General features: G+C 35.6%; 7 protein-coding genes and 1 pseudogene across 7 annotated transcripts; 4 read left to right on the forward strand and 4 right to left on the reverse strand.

The window, feature by feature from the left end:
- Positions 1–1791: 1791 nt before the first annotated feature.
- Positions 1792–2943, reverse strand: LOC104709135 (F-box/kelch-repeat protein SKIP6-like). Its single transcript, XM_010425793.2, has one exon. The coding sequence runs from the start codon at positions 2941–2943 to the stop codon at positions 1792–1794; it is 1152 nt and encodes a 383-aa protein (XP_010424095.2).
- A 1468-nt stretch (positions 2944–4411) lies between these two features.
- LOC104705764 (uncharacterized) lies at positions 4412–6159 on the forward strand. The gene is made up of 4 exons (XM_087463485.1): positions 4412–4819; positions 5105–5158; positions 5466–5525; positions 5879–6159. Exons 1-4 carry the CDS (start codon positions 4523–4525, stop codon positions 6008–6010), a joined length of 543 nt encoding a protein of 180 aa, XP_087319611.1. The 5' UTR covers positions 4412–4522; the 3' UTR covers positions 6011–6159.
- Positions 6160–7962: 1803 nt separating this feature from the next.
- Positions 7963–8880, reverse strand: LOC104751840 (uncharacterized protein At4g04775-like). Its single transcript, XM_010473885.3, has 2 exons — positions 8412–8880; positions 7963–8311 (listed from the first exon to the last, which is right to left on the reverse strand). The coding sequence occupies exons 1-2, from the start codon at positions 8583–8585 to the stop codon at positions 8012–8014; spliced, it is 474 nt and encodes a 157-aa protein (XP_010472187.1). The 5' UTR covers positions 8586–8880; the 3' UTR covers positions 7963–8011.
- A 333-nt stretch (positions 8881–9213) lies between these two features.
- LOC104709136 (F-box/kelch-repeat protein At1g51550 pseudogene) lies at positions 9214–9813 on the forward strand (annotated as a pseudogene).
- A 987-nt stretch (positions 9814–10800) lies between these two features.
- On the forward strand, positions 10801–12305 carry LOC104709137 (gibberellin-regulated protein 14-like). Its single transcript, XM_087463487.1, has 4 exons — positions 10801–10993; positions 11148–11180; positions 11277–11829; positions 11928–12305. The coding sequence occupies exons 1-4, from the start codon at positions 10943–10945 to the stop codon at positions 12110–12112; spliced, it is 822 nt and encodes a 273-aa protein (XP_087319613.1). The 5' UTR covers positions 10801–10942; the 3' UTR covers positions 12113–12305.
- Positions 12306–13962: 1657 nt separating this feature from the next.
- On the reverse strand, positions 13963–14859 carry LOC104709138 (uncharacterized). The gene is made up of 2 exons (XM_087461417.1): positions 14461–14859; positions 13963–14382 (listed from the first exon to the last, which is right to left on the reverse strand). Exons 1-2 carry the CDS (start codon positions 14857–14859, stop codon positions 13963–13965), a joined length of 819 nt encoding a protein of 272 aa, XP_087317543.1.
- Positions 14860–16825: 1966 nt separating this feature from the next.
- Positions 16826–19405, forward strand: LOC104705766 (senescence-associated carboxylesterase 101-like). Its single transcript, XM_010421837.3, has 3 exons — positions 16826–17218; positions 17443–17779; positions 18053–19405. Exons 1-3 carry the CDS (start codon positions 17202–17204, stop codon positions 19271–19273), a joined length of 1575 nt encoding a protein of 524 aa, XP_010420139.1. The 5' UTR covers positions 16826–17201; the 3' UTR covers positions 19274–19405.
- Positions 19406–20562: 1157 nt separating this feature from the next.
- On the reverse strand, positions 20563–23594 carry LOC104705767 (protein NRT1/ PTR FAMILY 5.8). The gene is made up of 3 exons (XM_010421838.3): positions 22976–23594; positions 21579–22096; positions 20563–21453 (listed from the first exon to the last, which is right to left on the reverse strand). Exons 1-3 carry the CDS (start codon positions 23246–23248, stop codon positions 20592–20594), a joined length of 1653 nt encoding a protein of 550 aa, XP_010420140.1. The 5' UTR covers positions 23249–23594; the 3' UTR covers positions 20563–20591.
- Positions 23595–25844: the final 2250 nt, after the last annotated feature.

Here is a 25844-nt window from a genome sequence, read left to right on the forward strand (position 1 = left end):
GGATGTGATTTTTGAAACCAGGAGGTACAACAAAGAGATGCAAAGACTAAGAAGTGTGATTTAAAAGGTGTAAAAATTAATGGATGTGATTTTTGAAACCAGGAGGTACAACAAAGAGATGCAAAGACTAAGAGGTGTGATTTTTGAAAGATGGGGGTACGACGAAAAGACACGATTAATAATTTTAAACCGTTGGATTAAAACTGTAAATAATCTCATCCGTTGGATTAAAAGTTGACACAAAAAAGTGGGGTTGCTATTATCTATAGATTAAAATAAGAACATATATAAAATTATAATTATACCGTGTTTGTTAAAAAACTTTGGCTTATCCGTAGCTCTAGCATCACTGCATATCATCATGTCTCTCATATCTTGGTTTTGGTTTTTCCAGAACGTCAAAAAATAAAATCTGCATATTGAGAATCAAAAACATTAGCCATGCAAAAAATATGGCACACGTACTTAATAACATTAGCCATGCAAAAACATGAAAACCGGAAAGGCTAAAAATTTTGAAGAGACTAAAAGTTAACAAAACTAAGATTAATGTATGAACTTAATAGTGTCGACTAACAGTAATAATAATCTAACCGAGAAACACTACAGGTCATTCGCAGCAAAAATATTAAATTACCTTGAATTAGAGATTGATGCTTGAAAGTTCAAAAACACTTCAATAATACAATTCTTTAGTACTCAGAAAACAATTGTTCGAAACTTGTGTATGTAGTCAAGAAAAGTTTATATATAATAAACAAAGAGGTGTAAGACAGAGGTGAAAAATGTAAATATATAAAAATTAATAGATGTGAAACATGGAGGTACAACAAAGAGGTGTAACACATAGAGGTGTGAAATTAAAATGTGTAAAAATTAATGGATGTATTTTTGAAACCATGAAGTACAACAAAGAGATGCAAAGACTAAGGAGGTGTGATTTAAAAGGTGTAAAAATTAATAAATGTGATTTTTGAAACCAGGAGGTACAACCAAGAGATGCAAAGACTAAGAGGTGTGATTTAAAAGGTGTAAAAATTAATGGATGTGATTTTTGAAACCAGGAGATACAACAAAGAGATGCAAAGACTAAGAGGTGTGATTTAAAAGGTGTAAAAATTAATGGATGTGATTTTTGAAACCAGGAGGTACAACAAAAAGATGCAAAGACTAAGAGGTGTGATTTTTGAAAGATGGGGGTGCGACGAAAAGACACGATTAATAATTTTAAATCGTTGGATTAAAACTGTAACTAATCTCATCCGTTGGATTAAAAGTTGACACAAAAAAGTGGATTTGCTGATATGGGAAAATTACGAAAAGGAAAGGATTTGTACTTATTTTTTTTGGACAAAAGGATTTGTCATTATCCTTTTTTACATTTTTCCAAGGACAACAAATAGTATAGGAATTAATTAAACAATTTTGAATATCTTACTAATTGTGATTTGTGTTATCATAAGCTAAAAGGAAAATTCAACACTTAAAAGGAAACATTATACGGGCACGGAGCACATACAGTATATGGAAAAGCGTGACTATCATCCTAAATCTTTATCAGTATAACTGGAAACAAATAATCTCTCAAGACTAGCTAACCAAAAAGATAATATAATAGTGGAGAAGGAAAGAAAAAGACTATTATAGATGAGGTTTCTTTTGTTCTATATCATCTTCAAAACGAAAATACAATTGATTCCCTGAGCACAAGAGTAAAAAGCTTTCTGACTGAATTGCTATAAACTAAATAAATATATAAAAAAACAAAAATAAACAAGGATTGAGAAATATTCAGAGATAGAAAGAATCAGCAAATAACAAGTTAAGGAGGCCAGTAGATGATGAGTCTAAGGAGAGGACAGCACCGGACCACTCAATGTTGGCCACGGAAAGCTCGAATACACCTTCTATGCGTCGTGTGGCAATGGAAAGCTCGGCATACCAAAGCTCCAAAATCTGACCATCGGGACCTTGAGGCCGGGCTTCCCAGAAGATGGCCAGCCTGACACCAGAGATGGAGAGTTTGATGATATGAAAACCAGAGTGTTGCTGCTGCAGCTGTTCCAAACCCTTGACGTCCTTCCAATCCGACTCAAATGGAAAACGCCACAGTATTCTCCCGCCGGTAGCAGGGCAGAACAATGCTTGATCAGCGAAAAGCCAATTGCTTGGGTTAGACTCCGTTCTTCCGTCCTCTGCTGCCTCAAACTTACATTCAGTGCTTGAGAAATTAAAGATTTGACCATCCTCATCCACCGCGTGAACATGCTTCTCGTCGTCCATCACCAAACTTTGTTGGATTTTGAGGGGCATCTTGGGCGTAACCACAGACAGGAACTCCCAAGTTCCGGTTTCGACATCATACACCTCTGCCCAGTTGGAGGAATCAGCAGCGTCCCAGCACCCTCCAAACACGTATATCTTCTTCTTGTCTATCAAGCTTGCGGATGCTCCGCTTCGAGCCATCTTCATGGGCGTAAGGCGGCACACTGTGTGATCGGTACAATTAAAAAACGTGACTTCCGATGTGGGTTTGCCGTTCACGAATCCACCGATAACATAGACCCCCCAATAATCCTTCACGAAACAGGATCCTGCTACCGGGGCCGGATACGAGTGGTTCATATTGAGCCGCTTCAGCCGACGTTGCACGGGGTGGAGGACGAACCACCGTGGGCTTGGATCTGGATACATGTGCATATATACGTACATATATGGGTGAAGGCATCCCCTCCGAGACCTCAAGATCCTGAGTCCATGGGCCACTCCGACACCCCGGTGCCTCTTGGAGACCGTCGCTAAGGCCACGAGGTCCAATCTCGACAACTGAGTCAGGCAGTCCACAAACACATCATCTGGCACCGACCATAACCCACACACCTCCGTCTCATTCTTCCTCCTCTTCTTCAATTCCAATCCCCGAATCCCACTTCTTCCCTTCATTGATTTGATTACGTTACCGGAGAGATCAATTTCCTTTCTTGCGCTAGGGGTTTAGTTTTTGTGAGAGACCTAAAAAGATTGTGTGTCATAGCGCTAATTCCCCCAATATATATACAGTCAGTTGTCGTGTAAAAAAAAAAGGAAATAAAACTGCTGAAACAAGAGAAAAAAAAAGGGAAACAACAATAAGACATTGAATCCTCGGACGAACCAAGCGGTTTAGAATAGTTCAATTACAAAATCTAAGGGAAAATTAACTATTCCTTTTTTTTTCCAGCAAAAATGAATTAGATCCATAAATGGTAATAATCATTATATAACTGACTTGAAGAGGTGAAAAACACACTAAATAAAAAATATTTGAATTACAACTAAATTTAGCTAAACAATGAGCAGTATTGTTAGAGTCTCTAAGAGCAAAAACAAATTAAGCCTTCTTGAATTTGGATAACCATGACATGATATTTTGAACGATGTTATCAACTAATATATCAAACTGCTTTCCGTTGAGACTATTCCTATTCACCATATGTATAACTTATTATTGTTAGTGTAGAAAAATTTGAGAATCTCTTTTTTTATATTGTGTGACTATTGGTGAAAAAACAATTGAATTTTTCATTAATATAATATTTTTATTATTTTTAAGGTAATTTAATATTTTATATAAAATTTGGTTTCAATATTTATTTTGTATTTTATCTTAGCTACATGGGTTTTTTTGTCAATATCTAAATATATTAAATTACATATAAAATATATTTAATTTAATGAAATTAAATATGGAAAATATCATATTAACAATAGTAAAAATTATAAATACTAATAAATAAAAATACCAAAATAATTATGGGAGATTTTCAAAAATATCTATTTTCCAATATTACTTTTCAAAAATAATTTTTTCTATTGTCCATTTTCAAAAATACCCTTTTTCTATGTATAAAATAATTAAATCCTAAACTCTAAACTCCAAATACTAAATCCTACTCTTTCAAAACTATATCCTAAATGTAAAATAGAGAAACCAAACCTAAAAGAAATCTAAAAATTAATTTAACATATTATAATTGTGTAAAAGAAGTTAAAAATGAAAATGTAAAAAGAAACGATATTTTTGAAAAATGTATCCTAAAAAGGGTATTCTAACAAGATAATTTGTTTTTAAAATGTTAAAAAGGAGTATTTTTGAAATTATATGATTATTAATGAGACTATACACATGGATTCTAAAATGTTGTTTTTTATATTTTATTAATGAATAATGAGACTACACATGGATTCTAAAAATTATTATTTTATGAACATTATTATTTCAAATCCTTCCTACTAGTTGTTATTGTTATTATTACTAGCTAAAACTATACTATTTTTAAGAATTTGCTATTTTTCGTGATAACATTTATGGATTTTGTCATTTTGTCTAAAAAATGTGTTTTTATGTAAAAATCTCATTTTTTTTTATGGCACAAAATCTTTTACTGTGTTTGCTTCGAGTGGATAAGTGTGAGAGAATACAGAAGGCCAAAGAGCAAAAAACTCACCAAATCCTCTTATCAAGTGAACAATATTGGGAGAAATGGCGTCAATTGCAGCTTCTTCTACGTTTCACTTGTTTTGCAGAACCAAAAGCCCTAATCTTTCTTCGACCCATCTTCTTCCTTTGTCGAAAAAACTCAGCTTTCGGACCAGACCCGTCGTCGGTGTTAGTCGAATTCGCAGTTTTGCTGGGTTTATGAAACAGAATCGCCTTGGGTTAATGAAGATTTCTTCGGTTGGAGAAGGAGGAGAAGGTGTCGCAGTCGCAGAGGAGCAACCGCAAGAGACTGTCTCTGTGCCTGTCTCTCCTTCAGACATGCTCACCATGTTTTTTCAGGTGCATCACTCTCTCTCTTTCTCTCTCTTTTTGGATTAATTGGCCTGTTGACTTTGTGTGTGAGTACCATCCTCATTCTCCATTTACGTATTGGTATTAGATACAATAGGCTATATAGTTGGATTGATTCATGGTTATGTCACGTCTTAGAAATGAGCATTGCCAAATGGTATTGGAACTGACTTAAAGATTCTAGTAGCCTTACTCTGTTGCAATTTCATTTGTGGCCTCAAATTTACTCTGATTATTGTTGTTTTTTTTTCTTTTTTTTGCTTGATTTTGTAGGCTGATGGAACTTTGAACGAAGCAGCTATTCCTAATGTGACAAGGGCCTTACAGGTAATCCTTTGGCTTTGCTTTGAGATCTCCCCTTGAACTAGCATATCTGTGTAGAGTTTGACAAGAGAAACTTTGTTGGAGTTCAGTTGTTTCCTTTCAGTTTGGTTGATTATAAAACCCTTCTTAATTGGTTTCTTGTTTAGATTCAATCCATTCTCTCTAGTTTTTGTTAAACTCTTAAGTTTCAGTGTCCACTTTTACTCTTAACACGCTTTAGATCTTCCTTAACAGGTACCTTTTTAGCTTTCGAAAAACAGTGAGTAAAAAGCAAACTAAGCGATAGCCAGTCTTGTTCTGTTTCTTTCAGGATATTGATGGAGTTTCCAATTTGAAGGTCCAAGTTTCTGAAGGTGTTGCCGTCGTTGAGGTATGTTTACATCCAGCATTGTCTTTATATGCCTAGTTGCCTACACGCACACATACACATATATGTGCATATGATATATATAGATGAAGACAGATGTTGAATTGTGTGGTTAGATGTATTATGGCCGGCACAGCCTTAGAAGGACTGGACTGGTCAAGTATGTCATTTTTGTTTTACATTTTGGTGGTTAACTGCAGACAGAACAAAAGCTAGATTTTGTTAAGGCCCTTTATAGAGACAGTTCTGTTACAGCTAAATGAAACTCATAGCAACAACAACTCTCTGTTTGATGTTTGAACCAGAGGATTGAATCTGACTAATGTTATGTTGAATGTGTGTGTGTGTGTGTGAAGCTTTCAAAGCAAACGACTGTGCAAGCAACAGGAGTGGCGTCAAGCTTGGTGGAGACAATACAAGGAGCTGGCTTTAAGTTACAGACTTTGAATTTGAGCTTTGAAGATGAAGATGAGGTTCTGTCTAATTAAACCATCTTTATCCTCTCCATTTTGTGATTAAAGTGACACACTATGTTCAATTTTTAGGGTTGCTTTCTTTCATTTGTACCTTGCAAGAAAACAATGTGGTAAATTACAAAAACAAAAAGTGGAAATGAAATGTTTTCTTTGTTGAAAAATGAGAAATCTCTAAATTTAATGGGTCATATGGGTTCTCCACACAGCATGGAGGTTGGGGATTTTTATAGACAGACTTTTGGGTTCTCTATGCTTTGTACAATGCATTTTTAGATTTGTGTGTGTGTATAATAATGTTCTGTATATGATTGTCACAATGTATATGTTTTTTTTTTTTTTTTTTTTTGATCAAAGTCACAATGTATATGTATGCATGTACGATGCCGACATTGTGGAGATGGTGATGGGAAAAGTATATGGTGAATCACAGCTCATGCATTGTTGTGCTTGTATCTCTCCTCTACTAGTTGTTACACAAATCTTTACTTAAAAAAAAACAAACCCTCTGTTTTTTTTTTATAAATGAAATTATGCTGTGGCGGAATCAGTTTCATTCTATCCAATAAAGTTGAAAATCAAGTAGAAGCAAACATTTCATTCTTCATAAATTTTTTTAATCTATGTTAACAAAAAAAGAGGAAAGTGTGTGTACTTACGACATCTGTAATGATAAACTCTGAACTCGTTATCGATTTCTTCACTTTAATGAACACTGTTGACTTCTTTTTCGAAATATCAGAACTAAATAATAAAGTAGTAATAATCACCGCCACGATTTAAAGAACTCATGTGCTATTGTCCATCTCTCATTTGATGACACATTTTTTTTTTGTAAGATATTACAGACCACAGTATGGTAATTTCGTAGGCCATGTTGTTTTATCAAAGCAAAGCTCCATAAACGACAAATCCTTTCTTACTGGTGCAATAATCGAAATGAAGTGAGGGCATCTTTTTATATGAAATATATATAAGGGACACAGCCTTATGGGCAGGCAAATCGGGGAAAACGTCCTGGTTTCCCATGAGAACTATGATATCGTACCAGATGGAGCCCGATCTTTACCCCCGTCCCAGATGGCTCTCCTGAAATTCTTTTCAATCTATATACCCATATATCTGTAATTTACGTTTTGTATCTCCATGAGAATAGAAGATATCATCTATTTCACCATTGCTATAGGTTTAATTGGTTTACTATTTGATTAACCGAGTGACGAAGTTTACAAACCAAAATAAACCTGATTTCGACCCGATTAAAACCTGATTTTGACCCGATTAGAAACATAACCCTCAACCGAGAAATCCCTAAAATCACATTTTAACCTCTTTTTTGTTTTCTCTCGCGACGAACCCTAGAAAATCAAATTTCACCATCGATTTCTCAAATTGAATCGATGGATTTAATAATCCGATCTGGTTTTGGGCAACAAGATGGTATTGGGCAAAGAGATGGTGTTGGAGAACGAGAGTACGATGAAGAAGGAGAGGATCGAGATGAATTTCACGTCGATATGCTTGCTCAGGAATTTACCGATGCTGAAGAGTCGATTCGTCATGATACGTACCCAGAAAGTGACGACGAGGAAGAAGGTCGTGGTCGTGGTGCGGGTCGTGGTCGTGGTGCGGGTCCAGAGAGGGTGTTTACGGATATCGGACGTGGTGGAGGACTTTCACAAGCCTGAATATTGAAGATTATGGTAGTAGGGGTCTGTTTTTTGGTTTAAGAGACTAGTTGGATCTGTATTTTGGTCGAATAGACTAGTAGGGTTATGTTTTTGGTCTGTGATCATGTTGAGAACATGATTTCAAAACGTTATCATTCTGCTTGTTTTCAGAACATGTGTTCATCATGTTCTGCCTTTTATGAAATGTGGAATGTCTTATCTTATTAAATGCAATAGCAACACCAACAGGAGTTCACACTCAACACCAAAACAAACAAGAGCATAAAGCAGAGCATACAACCGAACAACAATAGATTACAACCGAACAATAGTTTACAATAGCTCATCATACAAGCTTAAACAGAGCAAACAAGATCATAAAACCGAAAACACATACAATTATACTCTTATTCATCCTACATTGCAATTCAGCTTTTGCTTCCAACAAAACTTCTTCAACCCTCTCACAAAGCTCTTTTTCGAACTCCATTTGCATCTTCTCAAATTTCAGCTTCTGTTCTTGCAATGTCTCTATTGTACGCTCTTTCATCTCTTCTTTTACTCTCTCAAATTGAACACCCAATGTTGCTACCTCGTCCAACAATGCCTCATCGACCCACTTAAAGATGTGGTTATCGTTCACAAGCTAACATTATATCATAGAATACAATGAAAATTGATGAGAAGGATTAGGCTCGGATTTGGATTAGGTCGATGTCTACATCAAACAAAGCATAACATAGTACCTTCTTTGCTGCTGCTTCTCGACATCGAAAGTATCTCCGAGAAGGATTAGGCTCGGATTTGGAATTCTTTGCCACGATGTGTTCCCCACACCAGCATCTCTTAGGCACGCCAACGACGAATCCTCTTTGTCGAACATTTGATGAACCACTCGAACCTCCAGAAACGGTACTCATGGTTGCAAAGATCGATTTAAGAATTTTATGCTTTTAGGGTTTGAGGATTTGGGGATTTTAATGGAGTTATAGATGTGTTATAGATGTATCGTCTCGGGTCGGATTATTAACATCAGTCAGGTTTTATTTTTGGTTTTCTATTTGGTATGAACGGTATCGTATCGGTTCACTCTTTAAACCGATAACATCCCGATATATGGGTATATAGATTGAGAAGAATTTCATGAGAGCCATCTGGGACGGGGGTAAAGATCGGGCTCCATCTGGTACGATATCATAGTTCTCATGGGGAACCAGGACGTTTTCCCGGCAAATCGAATGCTATATATAGTTAGTAGTTTATTTTTAATAAGTTAAGATTATTAATGTCAATATGTCATCCACTAGTTTCTCGAGGTATTTACTCAAACATAGGGAAAACGGCCAAAATCAATTTAAATTATTTGTGAAACACTTTTTCATACCCAAACTATAGTATCATGCAATTATCAATCTGAATAAACTAAAATTTCAAATTTCCTATCTAAACTTTATTAAATTAGCCGATTTCAACATGTCTGTAAACGGTGTTACTTGGTCATTTAACGGTGCTGAGTGAGTGCCAATAAAACGACCACATGGCATTTGAACATCGAAACGACGTCGTGGTGCTCATTCCGCCTGTTGTATTGCAGAGACGAAGATGGTTGTACATGGTGGAATCGGGCTGAACGGAGTCAGGCTTGGAGATGCATGGATTCTAGAACTTTCTGAAGATTTCACATCTGGGACATGGCACATGGTGGAGTCTCGACAATCACCGCCACCGCGCTCAGGACATACTTTGACTTGCATTAGAGAAAACCAAGTGGTTCTGTTTGGAGGCAGAGGATTAGGATATGATGTGCTTGATGATGTTTGGATCTTGGATATTCAAGAACTGTGTGAAGAAAAATGGATACAGATCTTCTACGATTTCCGGGATGTCCCTGAATATGCATCATTGCCTCGGGTTGGTCACTCAGCGACTCTTGTATTGGGAGGTCGGATCTTGATTTACGGGGGTGAAGATTCTTATAGGCATAGGAAAGATGATTTCTGGGTGTTGGATGTTAAAACCATTCCTTCTTCAGGTTTACAACCACAAGGAGTTAGTTTAAACGGATCTTCTGTGTGGAGAAAGCTTGATCGAATCTCATACAGACCAAAAAGTAGGTCTTGTTACTACCAGGATTCGACCCCACGTTAACTTAGCCCATCGTTTGTACAACATAACCACTCGGATAGAGTGATTTCCTTGGGATTGATTAACAACGATGTCATATATTGGCTTCCGTAAATCTTCTTTTTCTAATGCAAACAAATTGAATTTTTGTTTTGTATTTTTGAGTTCCACGAATTTTAGTAAAACCTAGATCTGGATTTTTCCTCATCCATCTATACTAGTAGTTTTGCAGCAACTTTTGACAAAAAAATTATTTAAAAAAAAATTAGCATTTAATGCATTAACTTTAATATTAGTTACCAAAAATTTCAAAATTAATTTTAGATAAGATTTCAAAAATAAGGTAATCTTTCTACATCATTCAAAATAAATATATGATTCCCTTTCATTTTTATTTGAATTAATATTTAAATTATCTTGAATTATTCTATTTGTTTGCATTAGAAAAAGAAGATTTACGGAAGCCAATATATGACATCGTTGTTAATCAATCCCAAGGAAATCACTCTATCCGAGTGGTTACGTTATACAAACGATGGGCTAGGTTAACGTGGGTTCGAATCCTGGTAGTAGCAACCTTTTTTGATTTTATTTAAGCTACCAAAACGACGTAATACCGTTTACGGACATATTGAAATCGGCTAATTTAATAAAATTTAGGTAGGAAATTTGAAATTTTAGTTTGTTCAGATTGATAATTGCATGATACCATAATTTAAGTATGTAAAAACGTTTCACAAATAATCCGGATTGATTTTGACCGTTTTCCCCTCAAACATATCACCAAAAAGTCCATAGAGTTAAAATTTAATTATTTTACTGATAAAGTATTCCAAGTTGATGATGTACGAATAAAGCGGCGATTTTCATGTATTATCTATAGTAATCCCTTTTGGGAATCTGATATTTTTGTTCCTCGAGCTCTGAGAAATTATGATGTACTGCTGTAATAGTGAAGGTCCAAAGCTGGCATGCATATATAATAACTGCTCTGAACCTAATACTTACCACGCATTTAAATAAATATCTATTATGGATAATACTGATAAATTGTAATAGTATAAATTTAAGAAATAAGGAACTTCTATATATAGCAGAAAAGGCCATTGGTCTTCATAGTGTGACTTCACCACTTTTCTCATCTCCCACAAAAATGGCTCTCTCACTTCTTTGGGTCTTTATCTTTCTCCATGTCTTTACCAATGTAAGTTACTCTTTACTTTTGAACATAAAGTGTATATTACTCTTTTCAATTCTATCTAGTGTTAAAGACTACGAAATACTAAGTAGTAGTATGTGTATTACGTTTTTTTTTTGACATTGCAACTAATTAAGTATTTTGATTAATCACCGAGCAGGTTGTTTTTGCTGCTTCGAATGAGGAATCCAAGGTATAACTACGTTTTTATTTATCGGTTTAACTAAACTTTTAATTAACCATCGTGAATGAAGTTAATTTTGGTATATATATGTTTGTAATTTTGTAGGTTTCTTTACCAACGCCAACTCCTCCATCGCCAATCCCGGCTATCAAACCTCCGACGCCATCGTTCAAACCACCTACACTGCCGACTACTCCTATAAAACCACCAACTACAAAAACCCCGGTCAAACCTCCAACCACTCCGGTTACACCAACGAAATCTCCGGTTCTAACTCCTCCGATCAAATCACCGCCGGTTGTACCACCTACGTACAAACCCCCAACGCCACCAGTTAAACCACCGCCGGTACAACCACCCACGTACAAACCCCCAACGCCACCAGTTAAACCACCGTCGGTCCAACCTCCTACGTACAAACCGCCAACTTCACCGGTTAAACCACCCACGACGTCACCGGTTAAACCACCGCCGGTCCAACCACCAACGTACAAACCCCCAACGCCAACGGTTAAACCTCCCACAACAACCCCACCGGTCCAACCACCTACGTACAAACCACCAACGCCACCGGTTAAACCACCCACGGCACCACCAGTTAAACCACCGACACCACCGGTCAAACCTCCGACACCACCTCCCGTAAGAACTCGTATAGGTAAATCATTTGTTTATATATTAAAAGTATTGTAATGATATATATCGCCCGTTGATTAGATTATAGATGTATCGCTGAACTAATATTGGACGGTCTAGATTGCGTGCCTTTATGTGGGACAAGGTGTGGGCAACACTCGAGGAAGAACGTATGTATGAGAGCGTGCGTCACGTGCTGCAACCGCTGCAACTGCGTGCCCCCTGGTACGTACGGTAATAAAGAGAAGTGTGGATCTTGTTACGCCAATATGAAGACACATGGCGGCAAACCCAAATGTCCTTGAAGGTTTTTAATACATGACGCGATATGGTCGTCAATGTGACAGGCAATAATTAAATCTATGAGGTTTTTATTACTATAAGTTTGTAATGTGTTTATTTTTGTTTTAGTAATGTTGAGTTCGATGTTTGTTTACGGAATGTAGAATATATATATCAAGAAAAAACCTTTCTCCTTTGAATTAAAGATTTTCTGAATTTGTTTTGTATTGAATTTAAAAAATAGAAAAAAATAAAGTTTGAAAATCATATTATTATATTCTTGTTTTTCTTTCATCTGATATTATAATATGGAAAGATATATTAATACAACTTGAGCCAGCGGAAAACAAAAATAGCCTTCGGACTAGAAAAATTCTTGTATCGGGAATATGAAACTACAAGATTAAATTTGGTTGGAGCCTTGGAGGAGATGAGAACTGAGAAGCTTTATGGATTGGGTCAAGTTCTAGCTAGTTGCAGATCTTATTTGGGCCTTATTTCGAGCCTGTCATGCACATGTTCGGGGATTGTTTGAAAATTATTGCCTTTACGAGCAAGAAGACCTATTCAGGGGATGTTTCTAAAAGTTACTTTGGTACTATTTTGGTAATGACTAAAATTGGTTTAAAATAAAGGAAACTTATGAGTATTTTATTATTTTACTATATATTCTACGTTAACCTGTGAGCCGACACGAAACAAATCGTTAATGAGGTTTTTACTTCTTCTATCGTTCTAATGTTACTTACTTAGGGAGATCAATTTAGGGTGTTCTTAAAATATAAATATTGTAAAAATAAAGTAAGATCAGTAGTTAAGAACTTTTGTTAAAAAGTTAGTTATTAGGAGAACATGTGTAAGATCTTAAGATTTAATAATATAATATTCTTAAACATATTACAATTATAATAATTTAGAAAATAACATTTTAATTGCAAACTCAAAAAACTTAAACTAAAATTCAAAATACAATACCAAATTTTTATTTTTAAAAAAACAAACAAACATATTACTTAATTAATTAAACAAGACAAACATTTTATTTAATTAATACATAGATTAATGTCCAAATTTATTCCAAATATTCTCAATCAAATCTTCCTTTAATTTGCGATGTGCTTGTTTATCACGAATTATTGTATGGCCATCACCTAAACCCTCAAGATTTGAAGACATAGTTACTGAAAAGGTAAGATCCGGAGTAGTTCCAGTTCCATCTTCTTGTTGGAATTCTTGTTCGTCATAGAGTGTGTATGAATCTCGTTCATCTTCGACAATCATATTGTCATAACAGGGTTGAGAAAGAAAATGTCTTTGGTTAGAGAAAGAAAATGGTTTGATTTTCAATAAGATGAGTAAAAGAGAGAAGGTGAACAAAAGAGAGAAGAGACAAATTCTTGTGAACTTATTTCTTGTGAACTTGGTGCATGTGAGTGTTAACTTGGTGCATGTGAACAATCGGACAAACTAAATAAAATTCTTGTGACTCTGTCTTTGTAACTAAAATCCAAACAAAGATAAGAAATACAGGTGACTTTAAAACTAGAAATCAAAATATCAAGCCTAAACAAAAATCCAAATACCAAGCCTAAACAAAAAACCAAATACCAAGCCTAAACAATAATCCGATCACGGGTTCACCATTCGGAAGCAAACGAAAACACATCGATTAATTAAACATAAGACGAGTCATTACAAAAACTTGTGAAACATAAACATACTTAGAACACAAGCCGATTCATTAAAACCATATACTAGAGTTAAAACAAAAGACAAACATACTTAGAACAAACATAAGACAAACATAAGACAAACATAAGACAAACATACTTAAAACAACATAAACTAGGTTTAAAACAAACATAAACTAGAGCTAAAACAGTTCAGCCATTAGCTTCTTCTTTAGAGCTTTTTCATCTTCATCTAGCGTTTCTTTCTTGGCAATGAGAGTGTCAAGAATGGACATCTTTTGAAGTTCTTTCATGCCCTCTAAATCCTTCTTTTTGATATCCCACATGTGACTAAACTCTGTCGATGGTGCAGCCTTCTCTTTACTTTTGTTCCTTGATTTTTTCATTGTCTTTATTCCAGCAGGCTTGCTCTCGTGCTCACCCACAACAGACCCTGAAGATGGTGCAGCATCATCGGCTTTTCTTTTGTTAGAGCTGGTTGTCTTTGGAGTGGGGTTCATAGGCTCTAAATTAATCCATTTCTGTTCATAACGAAGCACATTCCAAGCATACTCCAAACCAAACTTCCTCTTGTACAGCTTAGTGTATAGTTGGTGAGCATTCTGCAGAATATCCACATCATTCATGCCACTAGATTTCTCACCCTTTGCCTCTGCGTATGCTCCACAGAACTTACTAACTTCCCTGCTGATTTTTTGCCATCGTTGTCTACAATGATCAGGGAGCCTTGGTTCACCACCACCAAGGACATGATCACTTGTTGCATAATATTCACCAATGCGCTTCCAAAAGGACCCATACGGTTGATCATTCCCAACAATTGCATCCTTCGATGTGTTTAACCAGGCGCTTATTAGGACTAAGTCATCTTGTGCGGACCATATCCTTCTCTCCCTATGCTGTTTTGTTGTCTCTTCTGTTTGACTAGGAGGTTGACTCGACTGTGAACTAGTTTGTGAACTAAAAGAAGGGATTTGAGAGGAATCAATGTTTACATTGGGAGCAAAGCTGTCGTATGGGAAGTTTAGAAGACTAAAGTAGGATTGAGACTGACTGTTAGGAGTATTATTTGATTCCATAGCAAGCAGAATTAAAACGGAAGAAGGTGAGGAAGAGAGATTATTGGAAAGTTCTTAGAGATTGGTAAGAAAGAAGGAAATGAGATTGGATAATATAGAGAAGTTAAGAAGATCATTTAATTCAAAGTTTTGTGTCGTTAGAGAATTTTAATTCTAAATACCCATTACCTACTTCAGTCAAATCAGAAGTAAATAAAGGAGATTTAGTGTTTTAAATAATAAAAACCAAAAAAGGTTTGGTTTCGTTAAAGCATTGAACTCATTTTACAACTATAGTCTACACTATCACAACTAAACAACTAACATGGACCATCGCAATCACCATCACAATAACCAAGCAACCAACACTTTAAAGGCAACTATAATTACTTAAAATCTCTTAATAATCAGTTACTACACAACTATAGTCTACACTATCACAACTAAACAACTAACATAGACCATCGCAATCACCATCACAATAACCAAGCAACCAACACTTTAAAGGCAACTACAATCACTTAAAATCTCTTAATAATCAGTTACTACACAACTAAAGTCTACACTATCACAACTAAACAACTAACATAGACCATCGCAATCACCATCACAATAACCAAGCAACCAACACTTTAAAGGCAACTACAATCACTTAAAATCTCTTAATAATCAGTTACTACACAACTAAAGTCTACACTATCACAACTAAACAACTAACATAGACCATCGCAATCACCATCACAATAACCAAGCAACCAACACTTTAAAGGCAACTACAATCACTTAAAATCTCTTAATAATCAGTTACTACACAACTAAAGTCTACACTATCACAACTAAACAACTAACATAGACCATCGCAATCACCATCACAATAACCAAGCAACCAACACTTTAAAGGCAACTACAATCACTTAAAATCTCTTAATAATCAGTTACTACACAACTAAAGTTCAGTTTCGTTACCAATATCCTATCAGTTTTTGAAGTTAAATCAAGTAATTTGGACACATCCGATTCATAATTCAACACAAATCATTAAACTCAGACACAAACAAACCATTTGACTTACCTTTCACTTGCGAGTAAGGAATGTTGTTGATGGTGGTCCGATTTAATTTGCCCTCCTTAACCTCACCTACATGCCTCATAAACAAACCAAAAACAAACCAAAATCGATTAATGTTTATGGGTGTAAAGTTGAATTCAATTAGAGGACAAAAACGATTAGAATTCACTCATACAAATCTATTAAGGTTGATTTTCAATACAACACACGAAATGAGATTAGGTGTATAACACATAAAATCGAAACCCTATAACATGAATGAGTGTTTCGATTTTATTTAAGCCTATCGAAACCCTATAAAATGATAAGCAACTACATGAATGAGTGTTTCGATTAGGTTTATAACACACAAATCAATTTTTCCCCAAAATCGAAACCTAATTCAGAGATGAGATTAGGTTTAAATCGCTGGAGCTTACCTTGTCTATAAAGCCGGAGGAGACAGAGGAGACAGAGAAGACGAGGAGACAAAGAGATCGGTTGACTTGGCGAGACAGAGGAGACAGTGGAGACAACGAGATCGGTGGACACGAGGAGACAAGGAGACAAGGAGACGAGGAGACGAAAAGATCGGTTAAATTGGTGTTTTAATGGCCGGAACACACCGGAATCGGGGACGATGGTGATGAGTACACAAATCTGTCGGCGTTTCGCCGTTTCGGTTTTTGGGAGAGAAGAAGAAGAAAAACCTAGATTTCGCGAATGAAGAAAATGAAAATGAAACGAAGGGAAAAAAATTCTTTCCCATCCGAGTGAGATACGTCTCACAAGATCAGACCCAAAAACTGATCTAGAATAAGATCAAAAAGCCTGATCTAAAGTCCACTATTTATTTAATCTCATTTTTAAAAGGCCTAAGATTATCTCATCTGTTATCTCGATAAATATGGCCTTAGCATCAAAGTCAAAAAAAAGAAAGAAAGAGGAAATGCAACTGTGTTTAGTATTCACACTTGTTTTCAACTAAAAAATATCGGAATCATATGCTGAACTGGTCTTCGCTTTTACATGTCTTCGTGGCAAAGAAACAAAGAGGAATCGTTTACTGTTTGATTTGACTTTTTAAAAATACATTTTTTATATAATTATCATGAAAATAATAAGTATATTGTCAAAATAAGTAGATGGACTCTCTCATTTTCTGACATTTATATATTTGTCTCATTTTCAGAATATAAATTAGTTAAATCAAATACTAGACAGTTATTTGTATACAAAAAAAATTCGAATAGATCGATATAACTCGTCCAAACAAGTCTTTTGGCTTCTCCACAGATCTGTTCCAGCTCATGCTATGAATTCTTCTTCATTGTAAGTACTAACGATTACTCTTTTCATCTTTCCTTTGCTCAACTTCTTGTCCTAAATCATTTTCTTTGTTTTTTTGTTGTCCTTTACATTTTTTTTTTCTCTGTTTGCTCTTTTGTTTTTTTCTTCTTCTCAGCTCTCTTTGCACAGCTCAACAGTTTTCTTGAAAATCTTGTTTTTTTTTTCCTTTTTTGGACATTGACTAAAAAAAGCTTTCCTGGTTATAGAAAGGGTTTCGAGCTTGGGAAGCTTGTGTTGAGGTCCGGTCTCTTACAAAGCTCATGGAGTAAGATCTCCCATATTCATGAATCAACCAATTCGAATCAAGATTCAGGTCTAGGTGTCAAGATTTACCCTGACGCCAAAACCACATTTGTAGTCTTTGGGGCGCCACCGATTCGCAGAAACAGCAATGGTCTTACACGTCTTTCTGGCTCAGAACATGAAAACAACCCGTTTCATTTCCTCTGCTCCGAGAAGATCTCCTCCTTCTCTGTTCACACACCTTCCTTTGAGCTCTTTGCCTCTGCCTTTTATCAAAATCTCCCTGAACTCAAATCTAAGGTAACTTCTTTTTACTTCCACTCAATATATAGTTTTTGTGACACTCTCTCTCTTCAGAATTTGTTTAGTATTGTTTTGGGTTTCTAACAACTTTATGAAAAAGGTTTAGACAAATTAAGAATCTTGAAAGTTAGTTGTGTTTCCATAAACATATATGTCTTGCAATTTCTTAATATAGGTTGTGCATAGACATTTATAGAAATTACCATGAGTTTTTCAGACATCCATGAGAAAACAAAATCTCGAAAAAGTTATAGTATATGTGTTGTGCAGTTGCTGGGGTTGCTCAAGCTTGAGAAACCGGTGATCATCACTGGAGCTGCTTTAGGAGGATCTGTGGCATCTCTCTTTACGTTGTGGCTTCTTGAAACGATCGATCCAAAGCTAAAACGCCCTTTATGCATCACGTTCGGCTCGCCTCTAATCGGAGACGCTTCTCTTCAGCAGATTCTTGAGAATTCCCTGAGGAATGCATGTTTCCTTCATGTGGCTGAAGCTGCACAAACTCAGGCCATCCAGGCCGATTTGTTCAAGCCTTTTGGAACTTTCTTGATCTGTTTTGATTCCGAATGTATTTGCTTCGAGGACCCTGAGTCGGTCTTGGAGTTGCTGGTTGGTGATAACACGGATGGTCGAGTAGACTGGAGAGACTACGGTGGAATCCTAGAGCGTCTGGACCAGTCCTTAATGACGGATTCGAGACTGATGATCGATGATGTTGTCGATCGAATGGAGGAACGTGGAATTAGGAAGAAGCTGCGTTTTGATCAGCTGAAGAAACTAAACGACATGAAGATATCACTGATGCATATAGAGTGGTACAAAAAGATGAGCAAGATGAACAAGATTGGTTACTACGATCGGTACAAGGCTAGAGTGGTTTCATCTGTTGATATAGATCTTGAGAAGAGGAAGAAAGAGTTAAATGAGTTCTGGATATCAATGGTTGAAGAAGTTGAGAAGAAGCCTCAGAGTGAAAAATCTATTCTCAAGACACGGTGTCTCTTTGCGGGGAACAACTACAGACGAATGATCGAACCGCTCGACATTGCTGAATATTACCTCGACGGTCGTAAAGACTACCGAACCTTAGGAAGGTCACGCCATAATGTTATGCTCGAGAAATGGTTCGAGGCGGAAGATATTAAAACGGTTAGGTGCAAAAAGAGAGATTTGAGTGATCTTTTAACGTTTGATTCTTGCTTTTGGGCTGAAGTTGAGGAATCGTTGATTGTTACCAATCAGCTAGAGACACAAGTGGGGATGCCAAGTGAGGAGAGAGCGGTATTAACCGGAAAACTCGAGAGGTTTGAGGCATACGTGTGGGGGATGATCGAGAAACGTGAGGTTTCGCCGGAGATTTTCTTGGAGGACAGCAGTTTCATGAAGTGGTGGAGAGAGTACAAAGTGATCAAAGGCGTTAATTCTCCACCTTCACACTTCACCGAGTTTATGAACACATGGAAGTATGAGAGTTATGGTCAGCCACAATAATGGAATTAGTTAGTAATTTATTTACAATTCAGGTTTATTCTTATTTGACTAATTGTTATTGTTCGTTCATTCACATTTATCTGCTAGTCCTTCTACAACGAGAATATAGTAGTAATTGTTATTGTTCGTTCATTTACAACGAGAATAGCAGATAAATGTACCTGGAGCCATTGCTGTTTCTTGAAATCCTCCAAGACCCACAGATTAAATGAATAGAACGACGTTCGAGTGGCTAAGGCTACGTTCCCTTTGTAGCTGATCAAGTTTGAAGATTTAAGACAGTTTCGAACCTCCACAGGTAGTTGAGTGAGAAAATCAAAACTTTCAGATCTCACGTCAAATCTCACTAAGCTAGGTTCCATACAATTATTGCCCATGTGCGCATAATAATACAAAACCACATTGGTACAAAGACCTTCAGAATGAGGTCGGTGAGGAATGCTACACTCCATTTTTCTCCACGAATTTTGATGAGATGATTCCAGTGTAAGCATTTGATGTTGATAACTAGCTGCAACTCGCGTACCGGTATCAAACATTGATTCGGTCACGCAAAATACTTTATGTTGACCATCAACAGGATCGTATCCAAAGAACCTTTTGAGAACCCTTCTTCTCGATTTGACTAAAGGTAGGGTTACAATGATTTGTTCTTCACCGTAGACAAAACTTAACAAACTATATGGACGCAACTAGGTCGAGTGTCGTGTCCAATGAGAAGATGAAAACCCAATTCTCGTGTCCTTTCTCTTTATCTACTCCACTGAAAGCTAAGAGAAGACGTTGTTGTTTCTGCTTCGAAGAACGTAACGAGAACGATCTTATGAAATCTTAGACTGCGGATGACAACGCTAACGCATCTTGTCACGGACTTCGCAGGCAATCTCAAGAGGATCTCGAACAGCAAGTCAGGAGAAACTGTGTCAGAGATGTCATGATCAGTTGATCACTGTAGTGTGTCGTTGATCTTTCTCCATATTTGTCCTTCACTCCTGGTGGCTCTTTGTTTATGAAACCCTAATTTGTTTTATTAATTATTATTGTCGTCTTACAACCCTAAAGTTTTACAATTTACTTGTTGGAAGAGATGGGTCAAATTTGTATTAGGCCAGCCTTTTACTTAAATAGGCTTTTATGCGTTTGGGTTTAGTAGTTGAATAATACAATTGTCTTTTCAAAGCAAAACAGAGTATTAAAACAGAGCTAACAACACTCTTGTACTCCTAAACATTGATTTTTCTTTTACTTCGTTTAAGTATAATGGTGTTATTTATTCGATCGTAAACTAGTTTTGGAAAAGAGCTGTTTCTTTAGTTTATTAACAGTGTTCATCACATTGATCATCATCACTTCTACTCTTAAAATGCTTGCAAATAATAATATACATCAAGAAACTAATAGCACTAGTGAAAGCCAAAAGCCAATAATAGTTATCAAGTCGAGCTTCCGACATATCATCTGCAAACCAGTTATGTTTTCCACCTCTTGAGCTCGTGTAACTCTCGATAACCGAAATCAACGCAGCACTCACAAAGCTCCCCACGCCGAAAACGCTCGTGTACAAAGCAAATCCCATTGTCCTCATGCTAACGGGAACCTCGCTGTAGAAGAACTCTTGCATTCCAACAACTGTGAAAATGTCCGAGATTCCCAATAGAATGTATTGAGGTAGGAGCCACAATATGCTCATAGGATCCGGATCCGGCGAAGTCTTCATCATTTTGCTTATCCTAAGTCTTTTTCTTTCGACTAACGCCGCGATAACAATGGCAATGATGGATAGAAACATACCAATCCCCATTCTTTCCATAACAGAAATGCCCTTTTCGTTCTTCGTTAGTTTCTTGGCGATCGGTATCAAGACTTTGTCGTATAAGGGCATAAGAAGGATTATGGATAAAGTGATTGTGCTTTGTAGTGTTGCGGGTGGGATTTTGAAGTTTGGTCCTATGTTTCTCTTCATAGTCATACCTTGCTTTGTGAAAAAGGTGGCGGGTTGTTGGAATATGACCGCAAACATTAGAAGCATCGTCCATATAGGTAAAAGCCGAAGCAATAGCTTTGCGGTTCCAAGCCCTGAGAAACCGTTTTTGCAGCTTTTTTCATCATGTGAGCTCTTGGTAGTAGCAGTGTTAGCTTCAGTGTTGCTACAGTTACATAAAGGCTTCTGATCTTGCAGCCTATATATAGAAAACAAGAACAATAAACTTAGAGGTATTCATCTTACAAAAATCGTATTGTGCACATCATTGAATGTAATTATATATATATATATATATATATATATATATATGAGATGACTTACTCGAGCTCCATGGCATTCAAGTCGTGGTTGTTTACAAGAGTGATTTTATTTTTGCCCCACACTTTTTCTCTGACAATGTGTAATATCCTTTGAAACGGTTTAGCTTTGAGGTCTTGACCTGCTGGATCAGCATAGACATAAATCCCGCAGCCACACAAGAACAAGAAGATCAACAACAACATGTAACCGGTTGGGATTGCAAAACCGAGAACCCAACCAAACGTATCTTGGATGTAAGCCATGACGGTGACTCCTAGAAGACTACCGGCGCAGACACCAAAGTACCACCATTGGAAAAACTGAGTCTTGCGGTTCGATTTGACTTCTTTGTCCTCTGAGGATGGCTCGTGGTCAAGGTCATGGTCGAGCTGGTCAGCACCAAAGGCTTGAAGAGATGGATTTAAGACGCCAAGGCCAAGAGCGACGAGGCTAAGTGAAGTGTAGAGGAAGTAGAGAGAAACGGTTTTACTAGTGGAACGTGACTTAGCATATGCCGTAAATGTCAGCCCTACTAGGCCCTGTTTTTAATACCCAACAAAAAGCCCAAAATTAGTAACTTGCGTAAGTAACAAAAATATGAATTTAAAATCATTCTGTAGATGCCATCTTTATATGATAATACTAAATAGTAAATACAATCAAAATAACAAAAATCGGTTACAGATTACAGTAATGATTTTTCCCTACATTATTTAATAAATATGCAAATAGTATAAGATTTACTAATGGAGAATAAATGATTAAAGATTAGTGAGGAATGATTCGAGTTCCATTATTGTAGTTGATTATACACTAGGCTTAGCTATTTCTGATAAGATCCCCAGTATCATATTATGGAACCAAACTTTACCAACCATATATGTGCTCCATTCCATTAACGTCTCATACTCTAAAAGGGAAGTTTAGAAAACAGTCGGCGAGAAAGCTGGTTTTCATTTTTTTATTAAGTAATTCCACCGAAATGTTCACATGCTTAGTACCGAACCACCTCAAGAAACGTTTTTGATTATGTCCTAAAGGTTCCATTTTTCAAGCAAATAGACCTCATAAAAGTGCACAAAGAAGAGGGTCCGGTCACATGAAAAATTAGCACAACATAAACAAACAAGTTCGAGAAAAATAACTTTCAAACTCTAATTCTAGGACATGAGTCAGAAAGACTCGTTGAAAACTTGGGTTGATTTGCTTCGAATTACTCTACAATATTTTATCCAAAAAGGAAATTCCTAAAAACAAGGGTAAACAATTTTTTTTAACCGATAAATATACGGGAATAGAGAAAATAAGAGGAGAAGATGTTAGAGACATGCAAGGAAATGGACCATTTGATTAGAGATCGTATATGAACATTTTTAATGTTGGTTTCCGATAAAGCGTTGGCATATAGGGATTATTACCACAAAGTAGAGAGAAGAAGAAGCGAGGATGGTGAAGAATCTGTCCCAACAAGAATCTGCGAAAGGGGCAGAAAAGAGAGGCAACATGAAAGTGAAGCCACTCCAAGTGTTAACAGTTGTCGCTGCTCTTGAATTGCTCATCTTCACCACATCAGTTAGATATGTCACTAAGTTTGATGCAACTCCTTTGAATGCATACCTCTCTATCCCAGCAATCACTATGAGAAGGGCACAAGATTTGCTAAGTCCTTTCCTTTTCTCTCCTCCAGCCATCAAAGAGAGTATGTAATAAGCTTGTGTTTGTGTGTGTGCGTGTTAAGGGAGAGAAAGAGAGAGAAAGAAGAAGAAGTAAGGTTATGCTTTGTGTGAGGAGCTATATTTATAAAGCTTTTAGACCACAAAATCTGGTTTTTATTTGAGAAGTTCTTTTAATGTACACAATTACACATATTTGGGTGGGTAGTGGGTACTGCACACGCCTCTCTACGTATACAAATGAATACATTTTTAGTATTTGATCTAAAATAGAATTATATTACTTGAAGACAAAAAAAATGTTACTTATTATACTTAAGTTCCTTGATAACAAACTACATTTTCTTTTTTCTTTTTTTTCCACAACAACAAATCAAACGACCTTTTTAAGAGTATATATATTTTTTCTTAGAATTCGTTCTATTTACGTTTCTTCTATATAAATCTTGTTTGTTAAATGGATATTAATCCCTCAACTACTTTATATCTAGACTTTATTTTTGATGAGATATATTCAATATTAATAACGACATTTTAAATGATACCATGCATGTAGAAACTAATAACAGATACTTTGTTTCTCTCTTTTTAGGAATTTGTCTTCTACTCCTTTACTTGAAAAGAGATTGGGACAAGCATATTGCAAAAAAAGAAGTTTGTATAGTTACGTGAAAATAATAGAATACTATTGGCAATATATAGGCATTTTGATTTTCCATCTAATGTATTCCTCGATCTTCTTTTAGAAAATACTATACTTAGAATTGTTTAAATATTGGAAAATAAAATCACATTATTTGTTTATATATGTGTTACGTTAAGAATTCCAATATCTATGCATGGGAGACTAACAAGTTCTCGTTAGGAATTTGTTTTTTTCAACATTATGAAATTATCATTCCTCCAAGAGTGTTCATGTCATCCAAAAAAATTCACAATAAAATCATTAACCAAAAAATGTAAAACAAATAACTAACAAGCTGTGTGTTTCTTCATGAGGTAATAACAGATTGTTTTTGAAAGGCTATTTTTTATATCTAAAAACACAATTTTACACAATATGAGATTTTTTTTCTATTCCATTTTTTTCTAGGTTTTAGTTTTTGTTAATTAAGTATGTAATTTTATATAAAGAAATCACAAATGTATAGTTTTTAAAGTGACAAAAAATGGCAATTAAATCTAAATATTTAGAGGAAAGTGGCATATTCAAATAATTGGAGTGAGAATTAGCAAAATCTGTAATCATCCTGTTTCTTTGAGGATTTTCGTTTGTTTCGGGAAAGAGATCGATCAATACCAATTTTTTATTTTTCTATTGATTTTTTTCGGATCCAGATGTATGTTAGGAATTCATATTTCTATGAGTCTTTTTCATTCAAAACAGAATGGAAATTAATATCTTAAACTAAGTGTAATACAAGTAAGAAAAAAAAACTAAAACTAAAACAAAAGGGAAGATATGTAGGTACATATATTAAAGTTCACTTTAGATTTTGGCTTTGGAGAAAGGTGCAGTGAGTGCCTGAGTGGCAATATATCGACTTGCACCAACTTAAAATTGTTGGCTTACGTGCGTAACACTTCCGTTTTTTCCACTTTTTTTTTCCTTTGTCTTTGTTAATTGTTTTAAATAATTTTCTCATATAAAAAGTTTGCATTATTAATAGTTAGCAGAATTGTCACTCTAGAAAACGTTCTTTGATCTGTAACATCAAATCTTGATGATCGCTCATGATTATGTATAAAAATTATCTATTTCTTGAAAGCTTAAGGAAAAAGAAGTTTGGTGATCACTCGTGTTCTATAGACTTAAGGAGTTTGTGTGTGTGTGGTGCAGGTGTGTTGTGTCTTGGTCAGTGCCGGTCCTACGCAAAATTTAAAAAATGTGTCTTTTTCACCTATGACAAAAGTCAAAAGTTATAGGTTTTCTATAAAAGCCACCACTTGATATTTTAAGGCAAAATTTAAAAAATGTGTCTTTTTCACCTATGGCAAAAGTCAAAAGTTATAGGTTTTCTATAAAAGCCACCACTTGATATTTTAAGGCTTTTTACAAATTTTACAAATGAAAAAAAATCTTTTACATGTAAATAAAAAAAATTTTATACATATCTTTAAAAAAAATGCTTTTTCTTTAACAGATTTTTAAATGAAAGAGGCTTTTAAAATTTTGGGCCCAAATCTTTGGCTTCACTTACTTCCCTGTGGGCCGGGTCTGATTTTGGTTACTTTGATGATACCAGGTAGTTTTGTAGCACCAAAGTTATAGAGAAATTAAAACCAAACAATACTAAAAAAATCGAGTTGTAGTTTAATTGTGGTTTTTTTGTGGTTATGAATTAATCTTCTTTTCGTAACAAAGAAAAAAAACACTAGAATGAAACCATTACGTGGTCTCGCATTGGTCAACTATCTCACTGATTAGATATTTCTTTGTTTCACAAAAGCAATCATCTTTTAAACAACAATAACACTGATTTACTTTAAAATATGGTATTTGTGTCTAGTTCAAACGCAATGTATAAAAATATGCTTTAATTTACATATAATTTAACCTTAAGTGTTTTTTTTCCTACTAATGATACTTATCTTATTTCAAGAAGAAGTTAGG

This window comes from Camelina sativa, chromosome 8 (assembly GCF_030686135.1).
Source record: "Camelina sativa cultivar CO46 ecotype springtype chromosome 8, ASM3068613v1".
Taxonomy (NCBI): Eukaryota; Viridiplantae; Streptophyta; class Magnoliopsida; order Brassicales; family Brassicaceae; genus Camelina; species Camelina sativa.

Excerpts from the sequence above, each read along its gene's own strand:
- LOC104709135 (XM_010425793.2), bottom strand. The coding sequence starts at position 2,943 with ATGAAGGGAAGAAGTGGGATTCGGGGATTGGAATTGAAGAAGAGGAGG.
- LOC104709138 (XM_087461417.1), bottom strand. The coding sequence starts at position 14,859 with ATGGAATCAAATAATACTCCTAACAGTCAGTCTCAATCCTACTTTAGT. Across the intron at positions 14,383-14,460 it reads GGCAAAAAATCAGCAGGGAA|AATGCTCACCAACTATACAC; the intron begins GTTAGTAAGTTC and ends GATATTCTGCAG.
- LOC104705767 (XM_010421838.3), bottom strand. The coding sequence starts at position 23,248 with ATGGCTGGAGGAGAGAAAAGGAAAGGACTTAGCAAATCTTGTGCCCTT. Across the intron at positions 22,097-22,975 it reads CTTCTTCTCTCTACTTTGTG|GGCCTAGTAGGGCTGACATT; the intron begins GTAATAATCCCT and ends TATTAAAAACAG. Across the intron at positions 21,454-21,578 it reads TTGAATGCCATGGAGCTCGA|GCTGCAAGATCAGAAGCCTT; the intron begins GTAAGTCATCTC and ends TTCTATATATAG.
- LOC104751840 (XM_010473885.3), bottom strand. The coding sequence starts at position 8,585 with ATGAGTACCGTTTCTGGAGGTTCGAGTGGTTCATCAAATGTTCGACAA. Across the intron at positions 8,312-8,411 it reads GAGAAGCAGCAGCAAAGAAG|CTTGTGAACGATAACCACAT; the intron begins GTACTATGTTAT and ends ATATAATGTTAG.
- LOC104709137 (XM_087463487.1), top strand. The coding sequence starts at position 10,943 with ATGGCTCTCTCACTTCTTTGGGTCTTTATCTTTCTCCATGTCTTTACC. Across the intron at positions 11,181-11,276 it reads CTTCGAATGAGGAATCCAAG|GTTTCTTTACCAACGCCAAC; the intron begins GTATAACTACGT and ends GTAATTTTGTAG. Across the intron at positions 11,830-11,927 it reads TCCCGTAAGAACTCGTATAG|ATTGCGTGCCTTTATGTGGG; the intron begins GTAAATCATTTG and ends TGGACGGTCTAG.
- LOC104705766 (XM_010421837.3), top strand. Across the intron at positions 17,780-18,052 it reads TCCCTGAACTCAAATCTAAG|TTGCTGGGGTTGCTCAAGCT; the intron begins GTAACTTCTTTT and ends TGTGTTGTGCAG.
- LOC104705764 (XM_087463485.1), top strand. The coding sequence starts at position 4,523 with ATGGCGTCAATTGCAGCTTCTTCTACGTTTCACTTGTTTTGCAGAACC. Across the intron at positions 4,820-5,104 it reads TGCTCACCATGTTTTTTCAG|GCTGATGGAACTTTGAACGA; the intron begins GTGCATCACTCT and ends TTGATTTTGTAG. Across the intron at positions 5,159-5,465 it reads ATGTGACAAGGGCCTTACAG|GATATTGATGGAGTTTCCAA; the intron begins GTAATCCTTTGG and ends TGTTTCTTTCAG.